Source organism: Lepidochelys olivacea, assembly GCF_965140295.1.
Source record: "Lepidochelys olivacea isolate rLepOli2 genome assembly, chromosome: 1".
Classification (NCBI taxonomy): domain Eukaryota; kingdom Metazoa; phylum Chordata; order Testudines; family Cheloniidae; genus Lepidochelys; species Lepidochelys olivacea.
In genome coordinates this window covers 197045089-197060515 of record NC_140411.1, presented here as the reverse complement: position 1 = coordinate 197060515, position 15427 = coordinate 197045089, and the positions used below count along the sequence as shown (strand labels likewise).

The 15427-nt window shown below is 39.4% G+C and overlaps 1 protein-coding gene across 5 annotated transcripts in view; it reads left to right on the top strand.

Annotated features, from left to right (window-relative positions):
* ALCAM (activated leukocyte cell adhesion molecule) overlaps positions 1–15427 on the top strand; it is a 166979-nt gene that overhangs the window by 118041 nt on the left and 33511 nt on the right. For all 5 annotated transcript variants that reach the window (XM_084638665.1, XM_084638662.1, XM_084638664.1 and 2 more), the window contains exons 2-6: positions 5719–5819; positions 8626–8845; positions 13645–13709; positions 14177–14264; positions 14827–15009. In XM_084638665.1, coding sequence (XP_084494791.1) covers positions 5719–5819; positions 8626–8845; positions 13645–13709; positions 14177–14264; positions 14827–15009 — 657 coding nt within the window. The remainder of the gene's footprint in view (positions 1–5718; positions 5820–8625; positions 8846–13644; positions 13710–14176; positions 14265–14826; positions 15010–15427) is intronic.

The window sequence follows — 15427 nt, the reverse complement described above, 5'->3', positions numbered from 1 at the left end:
TTATACAGTACAGGTATAACTCCATGAGTTCAGTGGAGATACTCCCAACTTGCACCAACAAATGACATCCGAATATGCCAGTTGCATTATTTTTAAATGTTAGTTCCACTATATAAGTCCTCACTTAAAGAACATGTTCCAGTTATCATTTAGAGTCCTTGCATGACTCTAATGATAGTTTAAGAAGTGCCTTATGTGGCTGTAAAAAGGCTCCTTACAATCCTACTTCCTGCTTGCTCTTGCTTCCTCCCCCCCCCCGCCCCGAGGCTGAACTGGTGGCAGGGCCTTGGCCACGCCCCATACCATACCAGGCTGTGGAGCAATTTGCTACATATTTGGATAGATTTTTTTTTCCCCTCCTTAAGTAAACTGGAAAGTTCCCTGGAGAAATGGTAAGGGTGATTTTTTTACTGCAAAGTGTCATTTGATTATATTTATTAGGGTTTGGGGTTTTTTTGGTCCCCCATGCATCTTACAAGTATATCCAATAACAACGCAGAAGAGAAACTTCAAAATATGTCTTTTTCATATGTAGTTTTCTAAAATAGTTTTGCAGGGATTTCTTTAATTCCTGTTATGAGTGTTTGTAGTGATTTTGCTGGTTTGCATTGTAGACTTCTTTTATGCATCCTGGATTCCTTGCTGCAATTTTTTTTTGGGGCGGGGGGGGAGGTTGAGAATTTTGCAGAAGGTCCTCTTATATTTTGTGTAATTGCAGTTTCTCTGTGTTTAAACACAAATGTATTTTTGTTATGCACAATTGTCTACAAAACTGGATAATTTGAGTTTAGTCTGAATTTGCTGTACAAGAGATTGCCTTAGTCTTCAAACTTTCTTATTTTAGCCATCTCAAGGGAAACTGGTATGTGGCTTCTGATTTCAGACAAAATTGTCCAAACTTTCATTTTAGCAGACCACTCATTGATCACATACTCTGAATTTTGTAAACCTAAATAGTCTCCATAACCATTTTCAGTCACACCCCGTGAAGCTGCTTGTTGAGTGTTTTGGTAGTATATGCTTGTTACCGTAGCAACTTAAAGAAGTTGATATAATTGTCTGAGAGTGAACAAAAAAGGAACAACTATGCAGGTCCCAAAGGGATTTTTTTTTCCCATGATGGCACTAAGTGTACATTAGCAGAACAGGCAAATCTCCTTCTTTTCTATCTGGTGTAAAATGCTGTCATGTCTAATAATTTAAAAGGCCTGTTTGACTTGAGCTTGAACTAGTTTATATACCATATAGTTTGCTTCTTATTTACATAAGAGCAAGGCTCTTTTGTTCCTTTCTATTCATGAGGAAAAGAACTTAAAGGGGAGTTTTCTTGCTTTTTAACAGAAACTAAGATTAGAATCTGCAGGAGGTCAGACTAGATGATCATAATGGTCCCTTCTGACCTAAATATCTATGAATCTATGAGAATTGTAAATATAAAATTAAAAGTACACTATCCTTCCACCCACCCCAAACCAATTCTTTCGAGCAGGATAAAGGGAATTTAGGTTCCCCCTTTCTATTTTTAATTATTATTTCCAACAGTATTTCTGAATGCATGAAATATTGGTCTTCATGTTTGTAAATTAACAGAGTTTGATATTTTTTGTAACTTTTAAGTTTACATTTCTGTAGCACCATCTAGTGGATCAAATGCTGTCTCTCTTAATTTAAAAAATAGCACTTTAATGTAATCAAACTGTATAGCAGATTACAACACGCTCTAAGATGACTGTTTTTATTTTAAAATATGACCAATGTATTTAAATTGAGTATGTGACTATATAACAGAAACAGATGATTAGCACCAGCTTGGTTAAAAAGGAATATTGTTAAGCTAGAACTCTTAGGATGCGAAAAAATATAACAGCCTATTATACTTATCTTTAAACCCTTCTTTCCTCCCCCCCTCCTCCCCCCGGCTCTCAGTCCTATTCTGTTCTACCTGTTATGTCTTCTCATTTACATTGTAAGCATTTTCGAGAAGGGATTTTCACATACAGTATTTTTGTATAGCACTGTGGTGAGCTGGGGAATATATGTACAGCTTTTAAACTCTGTTGGATAGCGAGGGGTGCACTTTGTCAGATTGCAGACTCCATTTTGAATGGATTAGTTTGCTTTCTCCATTTTACCTCCATCTTGGACAGAAATTCCAAGGGGGGGGGGCAGCATAGGGATAACAGTAAAGGGTCATTAACGTAAATGCTGTCCCATTGAAATGGAACCCCCTAGACAATAGGCTCAGCCTTGCGCAGAAGAACCAGTCATCCCAGGTGGGCTGGTAACTCAGTAACTGGTCACCAAGTAGGGGATTTTGATCACCTCATGAGGCTGTTAAGGGAATTACCTGGTAAGAGGGCTAGAAGTTATAAAAGGGAGGATCCCTCAGCAATCATTTTACAGAGAGAGGTTAAGAAGAGAGCAGAGATTCCATGTCCTGGATGAGACTGCAGGTGAACAGTGGGGAGAGGATGGGATATTGGACTGCACAGAGTATTCTGGCCTGTGTGTGAAGAACTTTTCAGAGTGGTGAGGAAACCGAGGCAGGGAAAACGTATATCACTGTGTACGTTGATTTATCTAGATCTATGCATATGTGTGTGATAAGTAAAGAGAATATTGTATCTAAAATCCTGTGCAAAGTTTGTCTGTGTCTGTTGGCTTTCACTATAAACCCGAAGGCGCACACTTCTGGTGGGTTTCTGGTGAAATGTGCAAGTGCTGCTGAGGAGCCTTGGGAGAGACATTTGTTTCCGGGCTGAGGCAATTGGATCGAGGATGTCCCTGCTGCCAAGAGGGGTGTCAGACATGAGGCGTGAACTTGAAGTGTGCGCCTAGAGGCCCAAAGCCAGGAACAGTGCCTAAACTCTGCCCAGCCCCAGCAAGCTAAAGCATTTGGGATATTGAGCATTTGGGTCCCCTCAGAGCAGTCTGGTGAGTGTCCTAAAGGAGAGCTCAACCACATCTGTGAGAAGCACCTGTCACAACCGGGATTCGGTCTGACTCTGGCTTTTAGGAGTTACCACAATAAATGTTCAGTACTAGCAACAGTAGGAGTAATAAACTCAGGCAAAATCCTCATAAAAACAGTCAGTATCTGCCTGAGTAAACACTAAGTAAGAACTTCAGTATTTGATCCTTTGAGAATATATATATTTTATTTTATCTAACTATCCACCTTCCTGAGGTGAGGGCACATCCCTAAGCAAGATGTACACATGGCACGCGGAGTGTCCGCCAATTCCAAGTACCATTCCAGACCCCTGGAGAGTACTCCTTTGGCCCAGAGATCTGTACTTCGGGAGAGGGTAAATCAAGGGACAGGTACACCATGAGCATCATTTGGCCTTGGCAAGGCATGATGAATATACTGAAAAATTAATGCAGCTGGTGGCTTATGACCTCCTTGTACAGCCCCGGATATACCATCAGCTCTCTCTTGCTCCTTAAATAAGGTTCCTGGTTCAGCAGCAAGTTGGGGGAAGTCTGTATTGTGAAGCTATGCTGGCTTGGCGTTGGAGAAGGGAAGCAAGGGGTCCCCCAGGCCTGTGTGCAGGCACAGGACCACTCTCCAATGGCTGTGATCTCTGGCAGAAGCCCCAAATCATAGGTGTGGTAGATGTCACATTTCAGGGCAACTGCACCTCTATTACTCCTCTGAGGTCCAGCAAGGGTAACCGCGCTCAGGCTTCCTCCTCCCCAGTTGTTATAGTCTCCCTCCATCTTGACCAAAATATTTTCCGGCTGCACAGCTCCCTACCTGTAATGTGTATTCCCTTCCTGGGGAATTCACCTAAGCAGGCCTGCTTTAGTATTCTCCTCAGTGACATTAAATAGTGAAATTGCCACAGTTAAGTTACACACTGCTCTTTCTAACTGATCACATTTATTCTTAAGTAAAAGTCTTATGGGAAAAACTAATTAAACAAAAAAAAAAAACTACACTCCCTGCTGCCAACAAGGACTATGGCCAGTGAACAGTTTATCAAACCCCACCCACGGGTTTTCCTGAGGCTACAATTTCATAACTCGTTTTGTTTAGAACAAGAACAGTCATGAATCTGAGAGTTCCTTCTATATACATTTTTTGGGAGGGTTAGATCTGTCCTCTTACAACAGGTGATCAGCAGACCCCCTCAGGGCAAAGCTTCAAAAGGTTAGTTCTTGCATAACTGGAGTAGGTGAACTTTCATACCCCTCCTCCTAGAGATTTCTAGGGTGGGTGAAGTAATATTATTACCCGTCCAGATTATTACAACAATCTATAACAACCCTGCCCCAGCTGCTTTCTCCCTCCTTTCCTCCCTGTGACTGGAATGGTGTTACCTTGAATGGTCTCTTGAAATATGTGTTAACTATTTATGCTAAACAATCTGTTCCACCTTGTATTTAGCAGTGATCCCCTGCATACCCTTCCCAAACCAGAAGAAGAGCTCTGTGTAAGCTGGAAAGTCTCTCTCTGGGAGAGAGCTCTTCCGTCGGCTTAATAACGCCACCTGCCTGAGCGCAGAAGCTATGTTGGTGAGAGAAGCCCTCCCACTAACATAATGCTATCTACACAGGGGCTTAAGGTCGGTAAACAAAAAATCCACATCCCTGAGCGACATAGAAATACCAAAGTAAGTGTGTAGTGTAGGCCTGGAGTTTAAACTTAATTCACTAAGGTTTAAATTAATTCTGTAAGGTTTACAAAATTGCCATGCCTGTCACAGTGGGCAAACCCGATCCTCATTCAGTGCAGGGGAACAATCTGGGAAGAATATTGAGGAAAAACTTGCTAAGACTGTTTTCTCCCTAGACTTCTGTACTGTGAGTTTTTCCATGCGAGGGGGTGACGAAGGCTTGTATAGTTTTTCGTAAAATTGATTTATAAAAATAATAGCAAAGCAAAACCGTATTAGTAACAACAGTGCTGCTCTTAACATTTTAGGTTATTACACTTCTAAAATTATTTCAGTTTTAATTTTTCTTCATGTGTGCTATGTGGATCTCTTTTTGCATTTCACTCATTTTAGACAATGAAACTACACTGGTCAATTTCACTTAGAAATTCCCATGCACTAGCACTATTGTGCTTGAGTTACTTTGTGTCTAAACCATCTGTTAGAGAGCCAAGGCGGGTGTGGTAATATTTTTTATTGGACCAACTTATGTTGGTGTCAGAGACCAGACAGAGCTCTTCTTCAGGCCTGGGAAAATGTCACAGCAAAATGCAAGGTGGAACAGATTGTTTAGCATAAGTAGTGAAGAACAAGTAATATCCTAGGTTGAACGTGGCTACAACTGTACTGCTTAATACCAAAGGAATTACCTTTAGTTTGATTCTAAGCTGTGCTTATTTTGATATTGTGTTGCAACATATGCCCTGCAGACAGAACTGGCTGAATTTTCAGATGGGAAAGATAACATGTTTGTTCAGTTTTAAGTCAGCAAGGCTTGATACAAGGTAGCAGCCAGTGTCCATAGCTACATTTTTTATATTGTCTTCTCGCTGAAAGGGTGAAGTTCTGTTCTCACATGGCTTCCATTAACTGCAGTAGGAAATCTGAGTAAACATACTTAATGTACTGAATCCTATTTTGCTTAAAACATTCAAGGATGAATCCCTATGCTAGAAAATAGCACAATGCAGTAAGATACTCTTTTAACCTTAAACCAAATAGTAACTAGCACCTTAGAATTCCAATAAAACACTTACCATTCCTTCCTCTCTCATAGGCCTTGGATTGTACACAGTAAATGCAGTATATGGAGATACCATTGTTATGCCTTGTCCTCAGGAAGTACCTAATGATCTGATGTTTGGAAAATGGAAATATGTGAGTATGGCTTATCTTGAACTTAATTATTGCCAGTATAAGTAGATTTTTTGGTGAATAAAAGTGCAGAATCAAATGTACATAATTCCACTGTTCTGCTGTCAAGTACAGTTGAAGGTAGGTAGAATTAGTTTCAAATGTGCAAGATAAATAATTATTAATTAGGGCATTCTGTCAAGCCACATTAAAAACATGCCAGATTGCCTAACTCTTATTGGTTATAAAAACCCATCTTTACACATTTGCATCTTCCTAAAGCAGGAAGTGTTTTATCCTCATGAAAAGGATCCCCAGGTTGACAACCACTCCATGCTGTTTCATGTGTCACTGTATTTTTGCATGCTGCAGAAGGCAAAGTGAGCCTTACTGGAGACCCGGGTTCTGTTTCCCTGTGCAGCTAATGGCGTGCAAAAAATGTGCCAGAAGCACAGCAGAAAAAAACAAATGCTGCCTTGACTCACTCCATGGATTTGTATTGGAAACACTGCAGAATACACAGTGAACTTCAGTATTATTAGTAAATGTCACTTTGTAGTTCAGACACCACTGTAAACTTAAAAAAATAAACAGCACAAGAGTACATACCAGCAGTGGAACCGTAGGCAGTAATTAGTGAATATGGATGGGCAGACCAGTTATGATAAGCATTGTCCCCTTTCGCCTCTCTCTAACTGAAGTCAAAATTAACATTTTTCATATTTCTGAAAAGCCTGTTTAAGCATCTCCCCTGATTTATAATCTCCATTTCCAAAGCTGTCCCCTCACTCCCCAAAATCAAAATGTTACCTGTTTTGAGGAGGGCTGACTTGGTTCCCAGATCTCTTGCTCTGGCAGGGAATTTCTACTTCCAAGTTTTGCCTGCTCCTCGTTAATCTAATTCTCTCTCCTTTTGGTGGTGGCCAAATGGGCCATTCTTGTGCAACAAATCTACCACTTTAATATTTAAAAGGACTTGGAGTGAACTGCAATATTGTGAAATTGCATCTTCCGTACAAGATCCCATCATTTCTGTGAGGTTAACAATTCTTGCAGGAAGAAGCGAGGGATCTCAAGAGCTCCAGAATTTTCAAACCCACCTCTGCATTTTGGGATGTAAATTGCAGAGTCCTAAGCAAACATGCTCCACAGAAGAGAGGGTTAAAACACTTCAAATAAGCCTACAAAAGATGGCCAGAATTTTGTTGAAAACTCCTTCCTTCCTTCTGCGCCTTTTTCTAGAAAGACAGTTGCTGCACTTGGTGAACTTGCAAAACTATTTTGAGAGAGAGAAATCCGGCTCTCTTCCCCCAACACCCAACCCCATTGTACCAGGGATAGTTACTAATCAACAGTGCAGAAAAAAAGTTGCTGATTGCTGTAGATCTGTCACACCTTTCCTAAACAGCCACCACCAAGGGTCCAGGGGGAAGTGACATATGTTGTGTATAATAATTTGTACAACCATAACCAGCTAAGATTTTTAACATGCTAAGTACAGCCAAAATATATTCCATGTAACCCCCTGTTCCCTGGCCTCCTCACATGCCAATAATTTTCTGTTTGTTTTTCATCTTTTGTAAGACATTTCCTTTCTTTGGAAGCAAAAACAGCCTTGTCAATTTCTGGTCATGCCATAGACGACTTATTTTATAGACTGAGAGGAGATTTCAGTTTCTACTATAATATTCTCGGGGTGGCTCTTCCAAGTCCCTGGTATAGACTTCGAAACACTCAGAGAGGAGTCTGTCTCCAGAGAATCTACTGGAGATTTTACATTGACTTTGGTGCATGCTAGGGCAGAATATTTGTGATGTGTGAATATTCATGCATTGCGGACAGGAACAACAAAGCTCACAAGCACTATGCTACCAATTCTTAGTGCTTTGATTTAAGGAGATCTCGGTTTCCTGGAACATAACATGAAGAATAGTCTTTCCCTTTGCTTTTATGTAAAGGAGGGGAGGGGAAAACAAATCTTGCAAAACACAGTTTGCAATTCTGCATCTTATGAATATTAACTTTCTCTATGGCAGCTCCATGTAAAGTTTTCCTTTGATATTTTCCATTTTTTGATAGCAACTGCATACTGATTAAAGTGAGGAGGATGTCTAGAAACTATTTTGCAGGTTATTCTGAAACACATAAAGAATCTTTTATTGTAGGTATATTCCCATGCTTAGAGACCTCTGGATGCTTTAATAAAAAGAAACTAAAAACTAATTTAGAATAAAATGGCCATTTTTGCCTGATTAAATCCCAGGTTGGGAACTATATTTGAACATCCCCGACGAACAATACAAAATACATAAAAAAACAAGAGACTAAAAAAGAAACTGAAATCTTGAGTCTAACTTCGGATGCCTCTGATATTTCATATACCTCTGGTATGCGGAAATGCAGCTAATTCCACAGCCACCAGCCTTTGTCAGAGAAGGTCCTTCCTCATTCCATGTCAGTATTGTACCCCATAGCATGGTAATCCATTCCAGAGCAGCCAGTCCAGCACCCAGTATGCTACGTAGCACAACAGACTGCCCTTCAAATGGCAGATCTTATCATCACTCTTTGTACTTCTGCAGCACTGGATCAATTGATTGCACAGCAACTGGAGAATACCCCATCCTCTTCTCCCCGCCCCCCCACCCCAAATCAAAACAAACATCGTAATCCTCCGAATTATGTCTGTTCGCATCATTTTAAACTACATATTGGCTGGATAGCAGGCACCCATTGCAGATCTTGGAGCACTTCTAAATAAGTCTTTGTGTTCATGGAAGATGAAGCATTTATTTATTTATTTATTTATTTTTATTTTACTTCATTTTAGGAAATGGCAGACACCTCTCCAGTCTTTATTGCCTTCAGGTCAACAACAAAAAAAGGTGTACAATATGACGACGTACCCGAATACAAAGGCAGATTGAGTCTCTCAGAAAATTATACCTTATCCATCAAAAATGCAAGGATCAGTGATGAAAAAAGATTTGTGTGTATGCTAGTGACCGTGGACAATGTGTATGAAGAGCCTACAGTAGTCAAGGTGTTCAGTAAGTAACAGCTAGCATAGCTACTAATGTGGATCTCCAATTAGGGAATTGCTGTTGAAAGATGAAAGCAAAAAGAGTTAAAAAAAAATGTTAAGCAGAATCAATGACTAACATTAGCCAGTTTTTTGCAATAAAAAATCCTAATCTGTCTATAGCATTCATGTAACAGGATTGTCTGTTGTCTTAGTATGTCAGCTCTGAAAAAGAGGAATTTCAGGGCTTGATAATGAATCAATTGTATGCATAAACTACATCTCTTTGCCCCTAAAATGAAAAATGTAAAAATAAGACTAACGGGAAAATTTTCACTTACTCTGTTAGTGAACTTTTCTGGGAGTGGAGGAAGTGTTAAGTGATATGTTGGAAATGTTTGATGGTAGTATGTGAGTTTAAAGAAATGTATTTAAATGTCCTCAAGAGCCTGGCGCACGCAGATAACGAAACTTAAAATAAAGGCTTAAAAACAGGATATTAGCCAAAAGTCATATTTTTCTCCTCTCTTGAAATGTCAGCAACAAAGGTGTATTAGCATTATGATTTAAGGCTTGACACCATAAACCTTACTATTGAACAAATCTGTCTAAGATTTTCAAAAGTAACTAGTGATTCTGGGTTGCTAAAGTTTTCAGAGTCCAGGATTTTCACAGACAAGGTGCTTGGTAATTTTTGAAATTAAGGCCCCTTTAGGATTTTTGACATAAAACACGTAAAAATTGACAGTCAGCATGACTAATCACTACTGAAAATCTTGTCCTTAGCATTTCCTACTGTGAATAGACTCACAGAAAACAGTGGGTTTCTCCTCCATACCCAACCTCAAAATCTTCTTTTGCTTCCTTGCCTTTGTGCACTCAAGATGCATGTTTAAATAAAGTTTACACAGAGTAACTCTGTTGTCAGGAAAAGTTGAAAAGTTATGAAAAAGATTACTTTTTGGCTCAAAGAAAATACATAATCCACCAAATTTAATGATGATCTTATAACTCAAGCAGGAAGAAGGTGTGAGGGATTCTTCAGTGTTGTTGTCCTGGTATCTCATAGCACAATGGTGTCAGTGTCCCGGTCAGTTTGAAGGGGATTGGGAGTCAACAGTAATTTACTTCCACTGTTTTATTTTGTTGTTTGACTACAAGGACAGCAGGGATACGTGTGTAGAGTGCTTGAAATGAAGTGATAAAGAATTATCCTGGTTATTTATCATGAAGTAAATATGTAGATAAGACTGTATTATAGAGTGGTTACCAAGTGTTTGAATACCAAGTGGTTGAATTACTGTATATAGTTCTACTTCTAAGGACTACATGATGTTAGTTCAGCCATGTTCCACATCCTATACCTTTTATGGCAGGGGTGGTCAACCTTCTTGGCCCGAGGGCCACATCTGGGTGGGGAAATTGCAGGGCTGGGGCGGTGAAGGAGGAAGTGCAGGGTGTGGGAGGGGGTGCAGTGTGCAAAAAGGGGCTCAGGGCAGAGGGTTGGGGTGCAGGGTGCAGCAGGGGGTTGGGGGCTCATGGCAGGGGGTTGGGACGGATTCGGCCCACAGGCTGTAGTTTGCCCTCCCCTGTTTTATGGCATTAATTAATTAAACTTACATTTGGCAAGGAAAATAAGAATAGAAAATGCTGAATGGGTAACGTTGCTGAGTTAACATTTCCAGAAAAACCTTTACTTCAGACTTTTTTTTGAGTGATTTTACAATTTTAAAGTTCTGTTAACACGTTTTAGCATTTAATTTCCCTGGTTGGCTTATTTTAAGGAAAAAGTAAGATTTGTTGGCAAGTTGCACAGGTTCAGCCAGTAAAGTTTCTAAATTCTTCAAACGGCTGAACTGCAGCTGTATGAATGCCAAGTAACCAAAATTCTTGGTTATCTGAAACTCAGATCTGTCCCTTGAGGTTTGACTGAAGTTCAGTTTCTGTGGAGCTTGTTACATCCTTAGTCCTGAGTTAATCAGCTGGTACAGCTAACAAGGTGTATTGGCTCATTGCTCAGATAACACCTGCTAATAGCCCTCATTGGATTGTTCAAGTAAGAACCTCTGCCAGCTTTCCTGGTGGATCTTTTCAGCATCTTCATCAGGATCTAGATAGCCAAAATTTCCAGAGCATACTGGCTCCACATACATTAGCTCCTATCTCCTTGCACAGCGATTTGGACTCTACAGCTAGCAAGCAGAGTTAATGTGCTTACAGAGCTGTAAAGTTGCTATTCTAAGCCCCTGCAGCCAGAGATAAGCAGTTTGCTGAAGTTACAAGCCCCACCAACCTATGCTCTGATGCTATTAAACTCTTGAGCTTAAAATTTCCTTCTGCTTCAGCAGATGATCTTCTCGATGTCTGGCACCCAATAAGTGTAAGCACAGTAAATTAATCTGTTTGCACAGGTTCAAGCCTGTTGCTATTCCTCCTCATCTGCCACAGCCTCTGTGTGCAGTCAGTGCTTAATTTGCAATGAGAGAGGTGCTGGGGCTCAAGCAATTTTTTTACTTAACTGATGCGTCAGGCCTAAAGGTGCCGGGGCTATGAACTGCTAACCCTAGGGGTGCCGGGACTCAGCCCTGGCACAAATTAAACATGGTCTACACTGCAATTAGACATCTGCAACTGGTCTGTGCCAGCACACTCATGCTGTGAGGCTGTTTAATTGCAGTGTGGACATTCCAGCTCAGGTTGTAGCCTGAGTTCTGGGATCCTCCCAAGATCCTAGAACCCAGGCTCCAGCCCGAGCCTCAACGTCTGCACTGCAATTAAACAGCCCTTTAGTCTGAGCCCAAGTCAGCTGGCATGGGTCAGCTGTAGGTTTTTAACTGTGGTGTAGCTGTACCCTGAGTGGGCAGGGAGAGCTCTAAGCAGCTCTTCTGTGCCTTCTCCACTGCATCTGCTCAGCAGCACCTCCTTTCGCTGCCTCCCACCTCCTCATATGTGGGTGGACAGAGCATTTGCTCTGGCTCACTGCTCCCATTCCAGGTAGTGAATACCCCCAGGTAACCCCAAAGGGAGCAGGATAGATGGTTCATTGTCTCTTACTGAACTCAGAGAGGGGAGAGCTCAGTAAAGGGTGGATAGCCTTCCTTAAAGAACAACCAAGTGCAGTCATGGGGGAAAAAACATAGAAAGAAAGGAAAAACAAAAAGACACAGCAAACTTCAAATTTGTTCAGTTTATCAGATGGCTGGCAAAATGATATAAAAACAGCCATTTTTGTTGATGGAACCTGTTTGCATGGGATGAGGGCAGTTTAGGAGAGCTGATTGTGGTTCAGGTGATGGGCATGAAAACTTATTGTCCCTGCAAGTGTGTTTGGAAAATGGGTTAATCTGTTTGTTTTAAAACAACACACAGTGTTTATGCTTCTAAAATACACTTTCTTCTGTTCTGTTTTTCTGCCTGAGAACAACATGAGGCTTTTTGAGCCCAGGGTTTTTGGTGCATGGCTTTGGTATTTTATTTGCCACTGGCAAGTTGTTTGAGAATTCCAAATAAATAGTTTACTTTATTGCTTTTGTTTTTTTCTTTTTGATCGTCTGCTTGGACAAATCTTCTAAAATGCAGGAAATTGTGTCTCAATATATAAAGAAAGAGACTTAGAATGGAAACTTGTGCAAACTTAGCTACTGCTGTAGTAGGCATGACAAGTGTAAATGAATAAACTTTTTATTCTGTTTTTTCTTTATTTTATATTTTTAAATTGTGTGAAGAGAACTTGGAACAGGATAGCAGGGCACTTGGTAACTTTCCAGATTACTAGCATTGTTTGATAGGTTTGATTTGAAAAAGTTTCTGTAAACTGAAATGTGAAAATTTGGAGAAAGTTTCAGTTTGTATATGTGTGTAAAAATGTCTGCTTATTTAGAAGCACAGCTGGAGTGCAGAGACTTTCTTTGACTGTGTAAATATACAGACTTTGTTTCCTTCAAACTTATAGGAAAACAGTCTCTTGGAGATAAAAATTTGCATTCCAGGCTTTAGGCCAGAATGAATTTTAACATACTAGTTATGTAGTCTCTAGAAAATCATGTTTTTATAATGGAAACGCTGATGGAGCCTCAACTCTAACAGGGAAGGGTGCAGCTACCATAAATAGGATGATGTATATTGCTACTGAATAGAAAGTTTGCTTTTAAAGAGATGCAATCGATTCAAAATCTAGTGAGTTTTGAAAAATAAAGTAATTTCAGATACTACTTTTGCTTCTGTTATACTAATCCCAGGTGTTACTTAAGTGTAACAATAGTATGGGGGAAAAATTAGAAGTGAGATTAAGTTGAGTTTCTCAGTTTGAAATATTAAAGCTAAACTAATATTGTGTTAAAACTTCTTTTGTGCCACTATGTTTTCTATACCACTGTTTCCTTCTTCGGGAAATGTATCATGTTCATCAGTAGGCTCTCTCTCAATCTAGGTTGTAGCATTCCTGGCCAAAATATAGCATGCCAATATGTGTAGCATAAATTTACACTAGTTTTATATTATCATGTAAAATGACATGTGTAAAGTGAAACCAGTAACATGATTATCTCTCCTGTTAAATCTCGTGAGATTTTTTTTCCCCTCCAAAGTCCATTTGTCAATATTTTGTTAGGAGCAATTTTTTTAACAGCCAAGGAGGGTGTAAACCCCCAAAAGACAAGGTTTCAAATGAAAAGCATGATAACTCTGCAGCTCACCAAATAGTTCCAATGTAGTTGCTGATGCCATGTTGCTGAATGTTCTGTATTTGTTGTTGGAGAATGTTAGTCCTTTATACAACAAATTGAAATTCCTGCTCTCCTTTCTCTTATACATATTTTTTGTTTATAGAACAACCATCTCAACCAGAAATTATACATCCAGCAAACTTCCTAGAAGTGGAAAAGTTTAAAATGGTAAGAGCATTTTTCTTAATTTAAATGCATGTACCTGGAGGTGAGTTTGGAGCTGTGCCGTCAGCAAGATGGAATATTCTGTGTGTGTTTTCTGAGCTAGCAATAGTGGGATATGGGGAGGATTGCTCAGGACCTAGTCTGAGACTATAGAATTTCTGAAACCATTTCTTGAAAAACCAGTTTTCAGCTGAATCAGGAATAACAGCAACATGCTAGAAAGTTACAACTAGCCCTCCCCATATCCAGAAGAATGGGTCCAGCTCTATTCTGCCCCCTGCCCGTAAGAAATACCCAAGCATCATTTGTCATTTATCCTTCAAAAAAAATCAAAAAGTTTTGGATTGTTTGTACTTTCCTGAGACTTTAACTAATCATGTAACCAAGAGTAACCCCATAAGCATAAATGAAGGAGTAATTCTATCAAAATGTCAGAGGACAAAATGTTTGATATTTTTTGTGTTCTGCAGCTCGGGGAATGTATTGCAAGAGATAGTTATCCAGATGGCAACATTACATGGTACAAAAATGGAAATATTTTGCAGCCCGTTGAAGGAGGTATGTTTCAGTAACGAACAGTGAACCTGATCCTATAACAACCTGCACATGTCATTAACTTTACTCATATGAGTAATCCTATTTAAAAGGGTTATTCCATGACACAAGCTATGCATATGGGGGAAGGATTGAGGCTTGCAGGATTGAGGATTGCAAGATTGAGGCTTAAAATTGTGGGTTTAAATATTGTCTTCTTATTGCCAAAATGTTAGATGTATCTTTCTGAAGGATTTTTTTTTAAAGTAACTAGAAAATTAATTAGAAAGTGTTTGGTTTGTTTTTGTCTTTTTTTAAATGCTTATGGGATTTTAGGACAGTATTATTTGACCGGGAATCATTGTTGGGGTGTTTTTTCTTTGTGAGCCAAAGTGTCAGGACCAGAGGATACAGTCTGGGGTGAATTTGGTTTATTGTATTGCTTGCTTTAAAATTCATGTCTTCTGCTTAGATGCTGAACAATAGGTGCATAAAAATCATTAATATACAAAATAAGAAAAAAAAACCCAAATTAGGAAAGGTTGTATATACTAAGAATGACATTGAAACAAGGTCTCCTTTTCAGTTGTTGTCATGAGCTTACAAAAGGACGTGGACCAATCAACTGGACTCTTCACAACGACATCTTCTCTCCAGTACATGCCGACAAAGAAAGATGCAAATGCCCAGTTTGCCTGTAGCATGACATATTACGGACCATCTGGACAGGAAAAAATATCATCTGAACCAATGGTCTTTGATGTTCACTGTAAGTTGTTAAAAACTGGGTTGCAGAACTATGTTCATAAATATGATCTTTCTGGGGAAAAAAATCAGTCTACCAGCAAAATTGCAGGGTCACAGACTTCCATTGATAGCAAAACCCCTTACTAAAACTGTGAGATAAATCAGAAGAATGATGCTCTTTTTGATAATAGGATTAATACTTTTTCAAAGTTGATTTCAGTGAAAAGATTTAAGTCAAGCATACACTGTATCCATTTCAGGATTATGAGTTTTATTTTCTTTTTTCAGTGACATTAGATTTCTTAATATTAAGATTACTGTTTCAGGAGGAAGAGTAGCAGCTAAAAGAATCTTATGATGAAATGGGAATTTCAAGTCCTCATAACAAACTACTACTAAATAAGCTGAATTAGAAGTTTTCATAGAAGCTGACTAGAGTT